At 35.9% G+C, this 17,944-nt stretch overlaps 2 protein-coding genes across 5 annotated transcripts; both read left to right on the forward strand.

Moving 5' to 3' along the window:
* The first annotated feature begins 1,242 nt into the window (after positions 1-1,242).
* Positions 1,243-10,286, forward strand: LOC115981741 (protein NRT1/ PTR FAMILY 8.3-like). Its single transcript, XM_031104079.1, has 5 exons — positions 1,243-1,500; positions 3,784-3,889; positions 3,978-4,195; positions 7,128-7,684; positions 9,224-10,286. Exons 1-5 carry the CDS (start codon positions 1,450-1,452, stop codon positions 10,044-10,046), a joined length of 1,755 nt encoding a protein of 584 aa, XP_030959939.1. The 5' UTR covers positions 1,243-1,449; the 3' UTR covers positions 10,047-10,286.
* A 7-nt stretch (positions 10,287-10,293) lies between these two features.
* On the forward strand, positions 10,294-16,781 carry LOC115981740 (protein NRT1/ PTR FAMILY 8.3-like). Of its 4 annotated transcripts, XM_031104075.1 has the most exons (5): positions 10,400-11,425; positions 13,279-13,384; positions 13,480-13,697; positions 14,319-14,875; positions 15,617-16,781. In XM_031104075.1, the coding sequence occupies exons 1-5, from the start codon at positions 11,372-11,374 to the stop codon at positions 16,437-16,439; spliced, it is 1,758 nt and encodes a 585-aa protein (XP_030959935.1). In that variant the 5' UTR covers positions 10,400-11,371; the 3' UTR covers positions 16,440-16,781. The 4 variants fall into 4 exon arrangements, with proteins under 4 accessions (XP_030959936.1, XP_030959935.1, XP_030959937.1 ...); XM_031104076.1 differs by lacking the exon at positions 10,400-11,425 and adding an exon at positions 10,294-10,378 and having other exon boundaries at positions 13,480-14,875; XM_031104077.1 differs by lacking the exon at positions 10,400-11,425 and adding an exon at positions 11,625-11,923 and having other exon boundaries at positions 13,480-14,875.
* The last annotated feature ends 1,163 nt before the right edge of the window (positions 16,782-17,944 follow it).

Genomic DNA, 17,944 nt, shown 5'->3' on the forward strand with positions numbered 1-17,944 from the left:
ATCTAGAGTACTGCTAAAAAGCAAATATTGCAAAAAAATTTGCGGTGCTGCTACAGTGTAATTCTACCTTTAAAATTGCACTGTAGCACAATTCTAAAACCAAAAACAATATTTTATTCAGTCTAACTCACTTCTCTCACTCTTTTTACTCATCCTCTCTCTTCTCTATTTTCTCTCCATCTCCCTCTTCTCTGTCTATTGGCATGGTGGCTTTGCTGCCATGGTTGATGGATTTCTAGATCAACAACAACAAGATTGGTGGTGGTTTTTTTGTGGGTTTTTCTTGGTGGTTGTTGGCGTGGGTTTCTCTCGTGGTTGTTGGCGTGGGTTTCTCTTGGTGGTTCTTGCGGTGGTTGCCTTTTTGTGGGGTTTTTTTTTTTTTTTTTTTGAGAAACTTTTGTGGTTGTTGTTGATAGTGGGTTTTGGTGGTGGCTACTATGATTATGGTGGTGGTTGCTAGCCAGTGTTGTGGCGGGTTTGCTTGGTGGTGGTTGGGTTTTTTTCCTTGGTGTCGTGGCTGGGTTTGTTTGGTGCCGGGGTTGGGTTTTCTTCCTTGGTGCCGTGGTGGGTTGGTGGTGGTGGTGTGGGTGGTGGGTAATTTGGTGGTGGTGTGGGTAGTGGGTTGGATGAGGTTTTTGTAGTGGGGTGGGTAGTGGTTGTAGTAGGTTTTGTTGGTCGAGGTGGTGGTGGTAGGTTAGGTTGTGATTGGTTTTGTATTTTAGTGGATATATTATTTTATTGAGTAGAATAGGAAAATGAAAGTTGAGATACTGGTGTATTGTAAAATGGTATTATATAATTGATAAAGTAATTTTTTGGGATGGTAAAATAGTTGGCATTTCCTAATGCGAATGTTCTTACAAGTGTAATATTTTTATTGTGAAAATACTTTAAAAGTAACCATTAACCGAATCCATTTTTACATAATAAAATTCAGAAGACTCAGTCAAGGTGATTACTCTCAACAAAGATTGTTTATAAATAGTAAGAGAATCTTAAATCCACACATTTTTTTTGATAATGAGAAGATAAATAAATGACAAATCCACACAATTTTCATTAAGTAGGTATGCCGTGCAAAGCCAAGAAAAAGAAAGTAAATGAAATTATGCAAAGTAAAACTAAAAATGCAAATGCAACTGCTTGTCCCAAAAATATCCCAACCTACCATTCTTGGTAGTTGTTATTGACTGCCAACCATGTGCAGCCTTATTTTCCACTATTACGTGTAAAACTAAAAGATAAGCAATATTAAATTAAATTTACGCTTACTATGACAATGAGTTGAGTTGTGAGATACGTTATCCAAGCCCAAACCCCATTCCTTCCTTGTTTGAAAAGTATCGTGTGCTAAAGAATCTCCAAACTTGAATCAAATAAAACTGCTTTTGCTTCCTATTTATATATTATCGAAATTTGCAATCACATACAGACACACAGAAACCAGAGATGGGTTCGGTCGAGGATGATAGATCGCTCATAGAAGATGGTCTTTTGCAGGTCTAATCTCTCTCTCTCTCTCTCTCTGATTGCTTCTACTTTGTATCAAAAGTTGATGAACTTAGACGAGTTTATGTATATTATTCATTGACTATCCAATAACAATTCTGGGTCTTTTTTATTTTCTTGAGAGAAACAATTTCTGGGTCTTTTTTGAGTGAACAGGGAGGAATATTGGACCTCATGTTGTAGAAGAATCTATATATCTTTTCTTTTTTCTTTTTCTTTTTTGTAGATCTCTTTTGTTGTTAAAGTAGTTTGGTTTCATGTTTTTGGAACTGGGTATTGGTTGATTTTGTTGCTTTTGCTGCATCCTAAGTGGTTAATTGGGTAGACCCACTATTCTTTTTTATGTTAGAAATATATGGGTTTATAGGATTCAGTTGAGCCATGACCCATTAGTTTTGGGATGGAAAAGTTGAAGCTAATGGAATTTATTATTATTCGTTGAGCACCCACTAATTTTGGTTAATATATAAGCTTATCTAAATTGCCTCAAGCATCAGCCTGATGCTAAAGAGAAAAAGTAGGTTGACTTAAGACTAACTGTAGCATAGGCAGAATATTGTGTATTTGTGGTTGTGGGTGTGTGTGTGTGTGGGGTTTTCCTGGTTTTTTGGTTTGCTGTGCAATGAAATTAATGTTTGAAATACAAACATTAACCTCTTTCAAATTGTTTAGCTGATTGATGACTACTGGGGTTCTGGAATATAAGACAGGTGGTAGGTTATCCCATTAATCTTCATTATTTTCTTGTTCTTTGAACTCTTCTTTCTGAGAGGAAGAGTGGCATATTTATTTGTGTTATAAGTCTATTTAGCTTCTTTTTGGGATTAATAGGTAGAAATGTGAGAAACAAACAGATGGGATTTTGAATATGTCTGATGGCTGGTTGGTATTATAATAATTAAATAAAACGAGAAATAAAGAAAGATAAACACTAGGCAATCACACTCTCAAAGCCTAAACTAAGCTGCTAGAATTGTGTTAAATTCAATCTCACTGTGAGTGTTAGTGACTGGACTAAGATTCTAAATGACCTATTCCTAGAAAGACTAGGGCTACTAATTACGAAAGAAAAAAGTACTTAGGAACCTCTAAACCAAATAGGAAAAGGACTCAAAACACAAAATAAGACCCATGGGCCTTTGGTACAGCCAAGAACAGCCCATTCCAGAAAATCTGGAATTTATCCAATTGGTCTTTTCTAGTAAATTAAAATTGAACCAGAAACTATCTAACCTTAAGAACTTGATACTAAGACTGAATAACAACTAAAGTTACCTAGGAAAGGTGCCAAGAAGCCTGACATCAAAACTTGATCACAAATCTTGAATTTTTTGGCATTTAATCTTGTTTTCCTCAACTCTTTATTATTTGCATCAATTTCTTGCTGACTTATATTCCTAAAATGTTGGTAACTCATTTATTGCATAAGCAACCTATAGTCTTGTTAAAGCAACCTAATATGTTGGCAACTCATGTATTTGGCTTATGTAGTTGACAAATTGTAATAGTGGGATGGTACTTTTTCAAATATGTGCCCCCAAGAGTTATTATCGTAAACAAATTGTACTTTTCTAATCAATAAAACTTCTATTACCTAACTAAAAAAAGAGTTATTATCTTTGATGCCAATGTTAGTGACCACTTAATTGAAACTTTAATCGCTGCAAGCATGTATTCAAACTTTTTTCATGTTCTTTTTTTTTTTTTTTTTAAATTTGAAATTTATGTGTATGCCCTTGCATGCTAACTGAATTGTACAACTTTACTCAAACTTATTTAGTTACTTACCTCAGGCAAGGTCCAAGTTAATTTTCATTGTCCTTTGCTTATCTTTTAAAATATTTACCCATCACTCCCAAATGTGCTTTCTGTTTGTTTCTTTAATACATATTGTTTCTTCTCACTTTCTTTTTCAAAGAAGACTTTTCTGTCTCATTGAGGATTTAAATTGGAGCCATGCTACTTTTGGTTCTGACCAAATTTTCAGACATATATCTGTATATATGAGATAAGAGGTGACTTTTTATCGATTGATCAATTAATACTTGTAGTGAATTGCTAAAAAGCAACGGACCAACACTTAAGTGCCAAGTTGATAACTTATAGGAGCTTTCCTCTTGATCAAATGGTCAAATTTAGTTTTCATTATAATATGCCTGGTCTCTTTTATTGACACTTCCTCTTACAAAGTTTTTTTTTTTTAATCTTCTATTAAAAGATTTGGATCTTATATTGCTCTATCCGCATTTGATGTTTTTTATTCTACATCTTCAGAATGAAAGTGGCAAGGAGTACACAGGAGATGGCTCAGTTGACTTTCACGGAAAGCCTGTTTTGAAGCAGAATACTGGAAATTGGAGAGCATGCCCCTTCATTTTAGGTAACCCATTGTTCTTGACATTACTCCAATCTAATATTTCAATGAATTCATTTTATGTCTAAATTTTTGTGTGTTATATGATAAATAGGTACTGAGGGTTGCGAACGTCTTGCCTACTATGGGATTGCCACTAATCTTGTTACTTATCTTACCAACAAACTACATGAAGGAAATGTTTCCGCTGCAACAAGTGTTACTACATGGCAAGGCACTTGCTATCTTACACCCCTCATTGGGGCTGTCTTAGCAGATGCTTATTGGGGAAGATATTGGACAATTGCTGCTTTCTCCACAATTTACTTCATTGTAAGTATACCCTATGTACATTCCTCTTTTAATTACTTCATTACAAATAATTGATCACATGTGCTCACACACATCTTCATGTCCCACAAACCAACAAAGCTCTACCTTTGATTTTCATTTCTTTTTCATTTTGTTGTTTCATCAATCATTTTACATGATCAACTCAGGTCTATCATACTTGCTTTAATCCTGTTTAGAATGGACGTACAGCTCTCATCTTCTGGTTTTGCAGAACAGAGTTTGGTTGTTTGAGAATGATCTCACAATTCCAATTTGTAGAGATTAGAAAAATATAAGGTAGTTCAGAAAAAATAATAAGAATTCAGCAGTTACAGATGGATATAGTTTCATTTTGAAACAATGTTCAGAAGTTTTCTATATGTTTTTTTATAAAATATAACGCAACCAATGAGCTTCAGATCAACTGGCACTCCCATAAGAATGGTGGAGGTGAGGTCGTTAGTTCAAAACCTATGTTGAGTATGCGTAACTTGCCAATTAAAGCCAATAACCTTGTAACTCAAGTAGCACTTCATAGCGTTTCCGATGGAAATGTCCAGGGTTGAACCCCCCCCCAAAAATCCAAAAAAAAAAAAAAAAAAAAAAAACTATCAAATTATCAAAAAAAACTTAGCAATTAAAAGTTGCTCATAAGCCCTCCCAAAAGAATGGTGGAGGGTGAGGTCATGAGTTCCACAAATTCTCTATCCATCCAATTTGGGCTTGCAGTATCTAGTGGCATAATCTAGAACCCATGACTTGACCAATCAATCTCCTTATATAGTACGAGCCCTAATTTATGGAGCTGAGATTGATGAAATGGAGGTATGAGAAATGCTCTTAAACCATAAGGCTAGACCACACCCGTTGACGACATGTGATTATCAAAGGATCTTGTGCTGTACTTAGACGTATAGTGGAACCAATTCTGATTCTGTTTGTTATATTGCAATTAAATCTTTTCTTTGCCATCAATGGGATAGTTGGATAGTGTAGTCTGATTTAAATATATTTTCCTATAAATTCTTTGTAGTTCTTGGCAAACAAGGAGAAATGAGAAAGAAGAATATATTAGTCTTCTAAATTCACCATTGATAAAGGATCTATGAAGATGTTAGGTTCCATTTGTATATAATATTTCATGTTTATTATAAAGGAGTAACGTTTGTTAGCTAAACTGTCAAATTTATCCATATTTATTATATAAGGAATCAAGGTCTAATGAATACAAAAATACATATTTCCCTTTTTTTTTTTCTTTTTTGTAAACCAACCAAACTAAAAAGTTTAGGCATATGTCAAATATATATATATATATATATATAAAGGTATAAGCACATATTTTCCCCTTCTTTCTCTTTGCAAACCAAACTAAGGAAACATATATTCTTCTATTTTTATTTATTTATTTCTTTTTCCTCCTTACATCCAAGCACACTATGGATAAAGACATTTTCTTTTCCCTTTCCTCCTCTCAGATGCACTGAATATAGTGCAAATATAATTAATGCATTCAAACTTCAAGTATTAAGTGCACCAAAAGAGAAAATAAATTATGGAAAGTTGATGTAAGAAATCCTAGGAAAGAGCTTTCCAATTCTTGTCATTTGTCAAAGAGCAAGCTACATGGCATAAACTTAGGCTTCCTATTCACTGGGTTTTTGCAATTTTATAAACAACAATATGTCACAAAGTATCACCTTTGCCATACTGATGAATGTATTTTGTTCAATGTTATAGGAGAGTAACTAATCTCTTTTTTGGGTGGAAGAATTGGTTTGGGAAGCACTCATAGGCTATTTGGAACCTTGTTTTGTTATGTCTGATGTGGATATTGTGAGGGAATGAAAGAGTTGCACTTTAAAAGATATTAAGAGATCAAATGCTCAATTGGAATCATTGTTGATTTGAGCTCTGTTTGATTGGTCTCGTGCATGGGGTCTTTCACACATTAGTTCCATTGTAGAGTTCACGGATTCACTAAAGTTTTGAAAATGAACTTTTGTAAATCTTTTAGGTTACCGTGCATTGATCATCATGACCATGAAGTAATCTACTCTCTTAATAAAATATATTACTTATCAAAAAAAAAAAGACCTAATCCATTCACAGTGAGTGATCTAACAATATTTTTGAAGATAATCATGATCCTAGCACATAAGTTGTAACTTAAATGACTTTGTAAGTATGGTCCCTGGGTATTGTGAAATGTTAAAAGAAAGTTTGATCTGGCTCTTTCTCACTTGAATAAATGATCAGAGTCATCAGACTGGTATTAGGGTTGAATAAATAATAATTTAGATTTTGAGTGCCTCTTTTTTTTTCTGATAAGTATTATGAGATGTGCCACTTAACACTATATGATAGAAGTGGCCTTATTTAATGAATATTAGTAATTGAAAGAAGGTGTTGGACCTTGGTGTGATGGCAAGTGCCCTCCACCCAAGTGATGTGTTGCAGGTTTAAATCTAGAAATCAGCCTCTTCAAAATTGGAGGTAAGGCTACCTACCAACCGCTTCTCTAACACTCCACAAAATTCGGACCCTTGTGCACTAGGCATGACCTTTTTTTGAAGATGGTGAAGGGCATAAAAGAGTGGAACACCACTTTGGTGCTCACCAACCTGAATCCCTCCCTCCATTACACTTCTTTGACTGCAAGAGGCAAGAGCATAAGTTGTATCCAGAACGGAAAAATTGCTCTGTGCTAACAGGCCACATTTTTTAGCAACATCATTAAACCACAATGTCATCAGAAACCATGCCTTTCCGATGCATGTCAATGCTTGGTAATGAGGTTTTAATGAGGATGCCAGTCTACTGTACAATTTTTATTCCTTCTTGTTATGTGCATTAATTGGTTCTATCCCCATGTCATTTATTCTAAGAACTTGAAAGGGTATAACAACTAAAATCGTTAATTTTTGCACAGGGAATGTGTACATTGACACTATCAGCGACTGTTCCTGGATTGAGACCTTCTGAATGTGTGGGTTCTGTATGCCCGTCAGCTACTCCAGCTCAGTACGTAGTCTTCTTCTTAGGGCTCTATCTGATTGCTTTGGGGACTGGTGGGATCAAACCTTGTGTTTCATCATTTGGTGCAGATCAGTTTGATGATACTGATCCTAAGGAAAGGGTAAAGAAGGGATCCTTCTTCAACTGGTTTTATTTTTCCATCAACATTGGTGCTCTTATATCTAGTAGTTTTCTGGTTTGGATTCAAGACAATGCTGGGTGGGGTCTAGGATTTGGCATTCCTGCTGTGTTTATGGGAATTGCCATTGCAAGTTTCTTTTCTGGCACTTCCCTTTATAGATTTCAGAGACCAGGTGGAAGTCCTCTTACACGAATGTGCCAGGTTTTGGTTGCATCATTCCATAAAAGGGATGTGGTGGTCCCTGAAGACTATGCTCTTTTGTATGAAACACAAGACAAAAATTCTGCCATTGAAGGAAGTCGGAAACTGGAGCACACTGATGAATTGAAGTAATTTCTCTTTTTCACATTGTCCTGACATAAGTAGTTTTCAGTTCTGCAACATGTATTCCTAGCCATTATTAGTTTTCTTTTGTCATTGAGGGAGCTATTTCACTAAACTATAAGTAGATATACACAGCACACATACTTAGTGGATCAATTGAGACCTTTCCTCTTTGTTTTCCATTTAAACACAGAAGTTAGTTATGAAAAATTGGTATAACTGAAATGAAAATATTAAATAGGGACAAAGGCCCATGGGCCTTTGCTCAAGTGGTAAAGGGGGTGGGTGGGGTTTGGTTTGCTGGTTATTTATTAGGTTAGAACCTTACTTTATTGGGAAAAAGAAAGAAGGGGGGAAATAAGAAAACAAATGACATTATCTACTTCATTCTAAAATGGTGGTACTTGATTGAGTTCTATGAAAATATGATGTGCTTATTTAGATGCATTGCAAAATACAACGGAATATTATTCATTCATGGGAGGTTATGTGCCTTCTTTATCTTTACTAATTCTTTTATGATGGAGTAAGCATATTATTTGAAAGAACTTGTTCTTTATAATTAATGCTTTGTTCAACACAAATTACTTATCTTTGTATGGTTTTGCTCTCAGATTATTGAAAAATGTGGATTCTTTTAAGGCATACTAAGAAGCACAACAGAATGTTATTCATTTCGTGGGAGATTAAGTGCCCTGTTTGTTATACTTTTTCACTCATAGTTGAGTAGTCAAATGATGTGGAAGCACACTTTTTTTTTTTAAAGTGCTGCTATGTTTGGCTCAATCCATTCTTCTTGTTAGAATTTTTTATACTGCTAATTACCAACCCTGATTGTATTTTGTTCTTTGAATCAAATAAAAAAATTTCATTAAAGATTTTATCTCATTTAATCAAAGAGTAAACTGCAGGAAAACATGTCCTCATCTATAGCATGCGTATTTTCAAGTGGAAGACCTATATATATTCTCCTGTTAGGGAGGAAAAGTATAATTATATTTTAATAAGATGTAAGTAGATGTATTGTTAATTTAATTCTTCTTTGCCAATGGTCCTTAGGCCAATTGGCACCTCCACCCCTGTGGCAGATATATTGATCCCTGGCATCTTCAGCTAGAAATTAAACAAACAAAAAAAATGAAAATGATATTTTCTCTTAGATTTATGATTTATGTAGAGCTTGGGATAATATCCTGTTACTTTTGTACCATACAGTTTTAGTGGGAAGACTGGGAAACTTATGCGTGGTCAAGAGAATCTGCAATAATATGGAATGTATAATTAAATCTGTTTTGCAAAAAAAAAAAAAAAAAATGTAATGGGTAGAAAGCTTGCTGCCTTTTCATATCTTAAAATTTTCACTTCCTTTAGATTTATATTTCCCTAGTCTAATATTAATCTCGTGTAGAATTGTACTGATGACATGAGATCATTTCACTGTATGTACCTGCATGGAAGTTTGACATTTTTCCCAACTTCGTCAACTGCATAACAAATTCTGCCCCAGGAAAATAATTCACTGTTAATTTATTTTTGCTGCACAGGTGCCTTGATAAAGCCGCTGTAGTGTCAGATGCTCAGAGCAAAAGTGAGGAATTCTCCAATCCATGGAGGCTTTGCACCGTAACACAGGTGGAAGAATTGAAGATTTTGATCCGCATGTTTCCAATCTGGGCTACTGGAATTGTCTTTTCTGCTGTTTATGCCCAGATGTCTACAATGTTTGTGGAGCAAGGAATGGTGATGGACACAAGCATTGGTTCTTTCACCATTCCCGCAGCCTCTCTCTCATCCTTTGATGTCATCAGTGTTATTTTTTGGGTCCCCATGTATGATAGGGTAATTGTCCCAATTGCAAGGAAATTTACTGGCAAGGAGCGAGGCTTCTCAGAGCTGCAGCGAATGGGAGTTGGCCTCTTTATTTCTGTCCTCTGCATGTCGGCTGCCGCTTTGGTAGAGATTAAGCGGTTGCAGCTTGCAAGAGAGCTTGGGTTGGTCGATGAAGACGTTGCTGTACCACTCAGTATCTTCTGGCAAATACCACAGTATGCCTTGCTGGGTGCTGCAGAGGTATTTACATTTATAGGGCAGCTTGAGTTCTTCTATGACCAATCTCCAGACGCCATGCGGAGTTTGTGCAGTGCGTTGTCACTTTTGACAAATTCATTGGGGAACTACCTCAGCACTTTGATTTTGACAGTAGTAACTTACCTCACAACACAGGGTGGGAGCACTGGATGGATCCCGGATAATTTGAACGAGGGTCATCTTGATTACTTTTTCTGGCTTTTGGCCGGACTTAGCTTCTTAAATATGTTGGTATATGTTGTCTGTGCTAAGAGGTACAAGAAGAAGAAGGCTTCTTAAGGATTCTCTGAGAAGGTCTCAGTTCTAAACATTATTTACACAAAGTGTCTGTAGAAGATGGCGTGATAGTCATTTCTTGAAAGGGCTCTGTAAAAAATGGTCTGTATATAACTTTACGCTATCTGCATTCATATATCTCTTTCCAGGTTTCAAGGATATTGATTGTTTTACATTGCGTTAAATTTGTTTCTGGCAGATATTGACTGTATTCATCCAACGTGATTCTCTCATTCTACTTAAGTCCTTATGTGGTGAATTCTTCAGATATTTCTGCTCATCAGATTGTAGGAGTAGATTCGTGGTCTTAACTCTCAGCCTTTCATAGTATGTAGGTACGTGGTGATTGACATAAAAAATATCTCCTAGAGAGTCAGGGTTCTGGTTTAGATTCCCACAACGATAAGTCTAGGGGGGACTGTTTTTCACAACTCTTTATATGGGTCACAGTGATCCGTGCATGATACAAGTGATATTTGTGGTAGAAACAGATGAAAGCGTTTTTGGTTCATTCACAACGAAGTACGTCAATAGTTAGTTAAAAATGTTATGTTCTAGCATTACTCTTGACATACCCTTTAAGAGGACAGATTGGCCAAAAATAGAACATCTTGACTAAATAAAGAGTTTTTGTCCGAGTCATGGGATTATTGCAGTTTCTCATGGACTTTTTGGTTGATATAAACGCTGGCACATATAGCATATTGCACAAAAAAGTTGCATCATTTTCATAAGCATGCGTCAGAGCTCCCTAATAGCATGACTCTCTGTAGGCACAGCTTGTACTAGGTATTCACGGTCATACTCTGACCCGTCTCTTCTGTTTCCCTACTCTCAGTAACACTGACTTTTTACTGAATCTGAACATCAAGCTCAACTGCGAACCTTTCTGCATCTGGGTTTTTCTGGTTTCTCCCTAGCTATTCAATAATGAACAAGAGAGCCAGAGATTTGGGCATCACTATCAGAGCTAGGCTGTCTAATTCCTGTTTGATTGTTATGTTTTGAATTTGAGTCAATTGTCCTTTCAAAATCACTGCTGATGAGGAATAATATTATCTAACGTCTCTTCATCTCTCGTGAACATTTGATTAGGCCTAAATAAGCATAGCTACCATTCTTCCAGAGTTTTGACCAACCACGCAAGAAAAATTAGGATTAACAGGGAATATTGATACGCCCTTAATGCATTTCACGTAGATTCTTGGCCTACACACTTCATTAGTAAAGTATCTCCACCTCTTTAGATTATTATTATTATAAGTCTTTGATTTTCAAAGAGAGAGAGAGAAAGAGAGATTGTCTGTGAGAGTGAGAGTGAGAGAGACATGGCTTCTGTGGACGAAGAGAGTTCTGTGTTGGAAGATGATGCTCTTCTACAGGTTCTAAGTTCTAAACTCTCCTCTTAATCTGTTTTGAGTATATCAGAACTCAGAAGTGTACCTTCTGAAATCAGAGCTGTTTTATCTTTATTGGTTTTCTATTTTCCTTTTTCCTTTTTTTTTTTTTTTTTTTTTTTTTTTTTTTTTTTTTTTTTTTGTCTTTTTCATATTTACAAGGTGGATTATTTGCAGTCTATTATTTGGAAGTCAATGGACTCTATAGTCCTTTCTCCCTATCTTTTTAGCTTCTTTATTCTTTAGTTTACTGTGAGAATAGGATTATGCTTGACCATATAATTTTCATTTTGTGGCTTAAGATCTTCCAAAGAATGAACCAAGTTAATTTTCCTTAAGGGGTTTGTTTTCTATGATGGATTTTCCATTTTCCTATTGGTGTAGAAAACTTTTTTTTTTTAATGGTTTTGCAGGGGGTCTAACTCTTAACTTGTACTGGTCATGTAGCACAAGACAGTTATGAAGGACATGTTGGGTTGACTGGTAGCTTGTTATATCTACTCGTGTCCTTTTTACATATTGCTTCTTTCTTCTTTAGGATTTTAGTTTTTATCCCTTTTGCTCGTATTGTTTTCTGTCTATGGCTTGGGTTGGGGGGACACACAAACATGCACGCTCGCACACACACAGCAGCCATCTCAGAAAACTTGGCCCTAAAAGCAGAATTTCTACAAGAGAAATACTCCTTTTTTACTTGCTTTCTCGTGTCAAATGGTATTTAGCTTTATTGGCATGATGTAGATAATTGCAAGATGTGTCTTTAAGTAGGTAGGATGTTGATTTTCACCAATTATTTTGCTACTTTGCTCCTAACTAATATATATATATATATATATATGTATATATATATATACACACACCTCCTTACCTTACCCGTTGGTAACTCAAATGGTGCACGCTTTTTCTTTAATAAATTGGTAGCTACAAGTGAGTCATCTTGGATAAGATGTGCAACTAAAAGTGTGACAACACAGGTGGAAAGGGTATTAAGAAATCAAGACAAATGGATGGCACCTTGTCCTGTATTTCCATCCAATTGCGAATCAGCAGTCTACCAGTTAATTTCAAAGCTCATGGATTTTTTTTATTGCTTTTCATGATTCCATTAAATCTGTTTTTAAATCAAACACCAGCACTCTAGTACATGTTCATAGTTGTATAAGATTGAACACTGGGAAGTCATAACAATGGTATAACTATAAAGAAATGCCATATTTGAATATAATTAACTCCAAAAGCCTGGAATCTTTAATATGTAAAGTTAAGAAGTTATTAATCGAGAGGGAAAGGACTTAACAAAGGTTCATTGAAGTGGAGGGGCTTGAGGATGAAGACGTATGCAGAAAATTGATTCAATTAGATGTCCGGCAGCACAAACTACAGACTTTACAGTGACTTTTTAAATTTCAAACATGTTTCAAGATTTGCAACTGATAGCTTCGATCTCTCAAAGCTAATTCTCTGTTTAACTACTAGAACCAAAATTAATTATACCTTAGCAGTTCTAGAATTTAATTAAACGTCTATCTTTTGGTTAGATGCTGTACAAAATCGACCTTCATCATTAGATATCACAACCTTAAACACTACTAAAACTACTACCTGAGTGTTTGGTATTAATTTGTGGTTGCAGTAAATTCATCTTTAATCATCAAATAGGTAATGTGGGTTTTTGTATGTTTTGGGCCTAAGAACCATGCTCCTCTTTGAACAAGATTATACCAGTTACGCTACTGCCTATGAAAATGACATCTAATGTGTTTGTTATTTAAAAAAAAAAAAAAAAAAAAAAAAACACTCTCTTCTCCATTTAAATGCGTATTATTCTGCCTCTTCAGAATGACAGTAGTGGACCGTACACTGGAGATGGCTCAGTTAACATTAAAGGGAATCCTGTTTTGAAGAATAGTACTGGAAAGTGGAAAGCATGCCCCTTCATTCTCGGTAATTGTTTTTCCTTATATTGCTCAAATGTAGCAAAATATATAACTTTATTTATTTTGTTTTGTGATGTTTAACAGTTGTAACATATAATGCAGGTGGTGGAGGTTGTGAACGTTTGTCCTTCTATGGGATTTCCTCTAATCTTGTTACTTATCTTGAAGGCAAACTACGTGAAGGAAATGTCTCTGCTGCAAGAAATGTTACCACATGGCAAGGCACTTGTTATTTTATACCCCTAATTGGAGGTGTCTTGGCCGATGCTTACTGGGGAAGATATCGGACAATGGCAGTTTTCTTTGCAGTTTACCTTATTGTAAGCATAAGCTGAAATTTTTCATTTTGTATTGTTCTGTTAGCAGAGAATTATTTCATTTAAAACGCTGGAGCACATTGCCTCTCACACGTCCTCAAGTCTCTTGAGTCAGCAGAGCTTGAACCTTATGCCATCAATTCCTTATCATGTAGTTAATTGATGAATGTGAAACCAAATAATTCAGAAATAAAGAATGTTTTGATGGCATCCTGTAATAATATAATTTCAACACTTGACTCTGATATGTTTCATTTCAGTTATTAGGCACAAAGGTCAGCAGAAATGTATGCAAGAATCCTATATTTATTGTTAAGGAGGTTAAGTTTTATGTTTCTTGTTGTGTCATACGCATTACAAAAATGCATCCATAATAGAGTTTTGAGTGAGGTCTGCTTTATCCACCTTGATGGTTGGCATGACAGGATGATGAAGATTAGGTCAGTGCAGGTTGGCAAGGTTTGGGAAATTTCAGTGATGAAGAAACTATGGGAAAGCTCTATTGAGCACAATGGCGTCTGTCTGTATTGCAATTTTTTCTTGTTATCTTTCATCGATTGCTTCTGTTTACCAGTTTTTCTAATCTATACTCTAGACATCTTGGTTGATTGTTATTTTTTACAGGGGCTGTGTACTTTGACTCTATGCGCATCAATTCCTGCATTACAGCCTGCTGCATGTGTGGATTCAGTATGCCCTTCAGCTACTGCAGCTCAGTATGCTGTATTCTTCATTGGACTCTATTTGGTTGCACTAGGAACTGGTGGGATCAAACCGTGCATTTGGCCCTTTGGTGCAGATCAGTTTGATGATACTGATCCTAGGGAAAAAGGAAAGAAAGGATCCTTCTTCAACTGGTTTTACTTTTCGAACAACATTGGTGCTTTTCTATCAATTAGTTTAGTGGTGTTGGTTCAAGAAGATATTGGGTGGGGTATTGGATATGGCATTCCTACATTGGTTATGGCCATTGGTATTGTAATCTTCTTTTTAGGCACTCCCTTCTATAGATTACAGAGACCAGGGGGAAGCCCTCTTAGAAGAATTTGCCAGGTTTTTGTTGCATCATTTCATAAGCGGAATTTGGAGATCCCAGAGGATAGTAGTCTCCTTTATGAAACAAAAGATATAAGCTCCACCATTAAAGGAAGTCGGAAACTGGAGCACAGCAATGAGCTGAAGTAATCTTCTTCTTCATTATTGTGAGCTTAGCCAATATTCTTATTGGTTCTTTTATAATCATAAAACTTGTTTACTTGGACAAAAAATAGATTTTGCACGGCACATATGTAAGGGACTTTCAGTGAAATTCCATGAAAGTGAGATAAGTCCATTTTGTTTTGCCTTTAAAAACAGTAGTTGGTAGTTTAGACTTAAATGATGATTAATAAGATGACAGCCCCTGCGCTGCCTGAGGTGGCATAAGGATAGATTAAGATTGAAGAAGCCAGTTAAGTTTTGAGTTTTAGCTAAATAAGATTTCAAAGGAAAAATAAAAAATGGTTTTAAGATAACCTTATTTGAAGTATTGTAACCTTATTTGAAGTATTGTTAAGAATGACAATTAAATTCTAGACAGAATTTAAATGAATAGCCACTAGGCATTTGACTACCATGTAAAGATGCTAGCTCATTTTCAATTTTTTCAGGGGAAAAAAAGATGATGGATTGAATTTTCAGAAAAAAAGATGATAATAGGATTACATTTTTATTTGTCCTGTATAGTTTTCCATACGATCTATTGGTCCTCCAGGGATCTATAGCCATTTTATATATCATATCTTCCAAGTTTAGATTATTGATGTGTGAACCAATATTTTGAGCACTTTCATGGAAGTTTAATATATTGTGTTTTTATGCAATTCTGAAACAAAACAACAAAATCTGCTTTGTAAAAGTTTTCACTATATCTTTTCTTGCAGGTGCCTTGATAAAGCTGCTGTGGTCTCAGATGCTGAGAACAAAAGTGAAAACTTCTCCAATTCATGGAGGCTTTGCACTGTGACACAGGTGGAGGAATTGAAGATTTTGGTCCGCATGTTTCCAATCTGGGCATCTGGAATTGTATTTTCTGCTGTGTATGCTCAAATGTCATCATTGTTTGTGGAACAAGGGAAAATGATGGACAGAACTGTAGGTTCTTTCACTGTTCCTGCAGCCTCTCTCTCAAGTTTTGACCTCATCAGTGTTATTATTTGGGTCCCTATCTATGACAGGATAATTGTTCCAATTGCAAGGAAATTTACAGGCAATGAGAGGGGCTTCTCAGAGTTGCAAAGGATGGGAATCGGCCTCTTTATATCAGTCCTTTGCATGTCAGCGGCTGCTGTGGTAGAGATTGAGCGATTGCAGATTGCAAAAGAGATGGGTTTAGTCGATGAAGATGTTGCTGTACCACTATGCATATTCTGGCAAGTTCCTCAATACTTTTTGCTGGGTGCTGCAGAGGTATTTACATTCATTGGACAGCATGAGTTCTTCTATGAGCAAGCACCAGATGCCATGCGTAGTTTATGCAGTGCATTATCACTTCTCACAAATTCACTGGGGAATTACTTGAGCTCTTTGATTCTGACCATTGTAACTTACATCACAACAGAAGGTGGGAGTGTCGGATGGATTCCAGATAACTTGAATGAGGGCCATCTTGATTATTTCTTCTGGCTTTTGGCTGGTCTCAGCTTATTAAATCTGTTGGTTTATGTTGTTTTTGCCAGAAAGTACAAACACAAGAAGGCTTCTTAAGGTTTTCTCATCTTTAATGAAAACATTCATGGAAAGGTTGCGCAAGGAACATCTTATATATGTTGGTGTATCAAATCCAGGTTGTTCGTGAGGTCCTTGGTTTTCAGTGTTATTATTTGTGTCTCCATTTTGCACTTGCAATGCCAGGATTTGGGTCAATGTTATTGTGTTGTCCAAATCTTGATTACTTTAAGCTATCAGGATGGGTGGTTCATAACACCTTAGATAATGGTGGCAATCTCTGAAAGTTACTCAATTTTAAATGTTTTCAATTGTAAGATTTCCTTCCATGTGCGAAGGAAAATTATTATGTTATGTCAAGTTGAAAATGATTACATGTAATTATTATTCTTATTTACTTAACGTAAATCTTATTTTCTATAGGCACAAACTGTGTTAGCTGTTTCTGCTGTGGATGTGGAGAAGAATGGCTGTGAATAAAATTATTGAAAGCTGAATGGGTTTAGTTTATTCCTGCCTTGCTGGTTTTTTTTTTTTGAAGGACAAGATTAACAGGTTTTTCTTCAATATTGTTTATAGTGGTAGATATGGCCATGACTTTTGCTAAAACAATGCTAGTTTAACAATAATTCACAGTCTTGCTTTTGAGGCTTGGCTAAGGCTTCTTCTGTAAGATGAGAACTATGTGAGAGTTCTTGGTCTGGTCTCAGGGCTCAAGTTTTGCGGTTGAGACATGGTAAAGGCTAAAGAGAGAGAATGATGGAAAGCTTGGAGGATGTATGGAAGAAAATGTCTCTGACTGCAGAGGAAGAGGAAGAAGAAGTGGATGGAGTCAGAAGTAGACCAAGTACTACTAGCGGAGATGAAGATGAAAGGCAGGCACTGCCTTTTATAAGGCTAACTTCCAAAAGTCTTAACTATGAGGCTATGAAAAGCACCTTGATGAAGCTATGTATTGGAGAACGGCATAAAGGAATGAAATTTAAAGAAAGAGTGGTGACAAATAAATAGTTCGCGATCATTCGACACACACAAGGTAATCTTGAAGAAAGAATGACCTTAGCCATGAGATTGGCCAAAGACCACAACCTTGACATTGGTAGAGCAAATCAGGTCATAAGAATCACCACAACTACAAAATTGGCCGACCACACTAGGTCATAAGAATGACCATAGCCACAAGACCAAGACATAGGAATGACCATAACCACAAGATTGACAAAACAAACTAGGTCATAAGAATGACCACAGTTACTAGATTGGTAGACAAGACCACGTCATAAATTAAGAATGACTGCTACAACCACGCAAGATTGGTAAGCAACCATGTCATAAGAATGACCTTAACCATGAGATTAGTTGAGCATACGAATCATAAGAATGACTACATCCAAGAGATTGGCCAAGCAAATGAGATCATAAGAATGAACACAACCAAAAGATCGACAGATCGAGTAGACCACGAAATAAGAATGACCATAGGCAAGAAATTGACCGACCAAACCAGGTCATAAGAATGATCACAATTAGGAGATTAGCCAACC

This window comes from Quercus lobata, chromosome 3 (genome assembly GCF_001633185.2).
Source record: "Quercus lobata isolate SW786 chromosome 3, ValleyOak3.0 Primary Assembly, whole genome shotgun sequence".
NCBI classification, from domain to species: domain Eukaryota; kingdom Viridiplantae; phylum Streptophyta; class Magnoliopsida; order Fagales; family Fagaceae; genus Quercus; species Quercus lobata.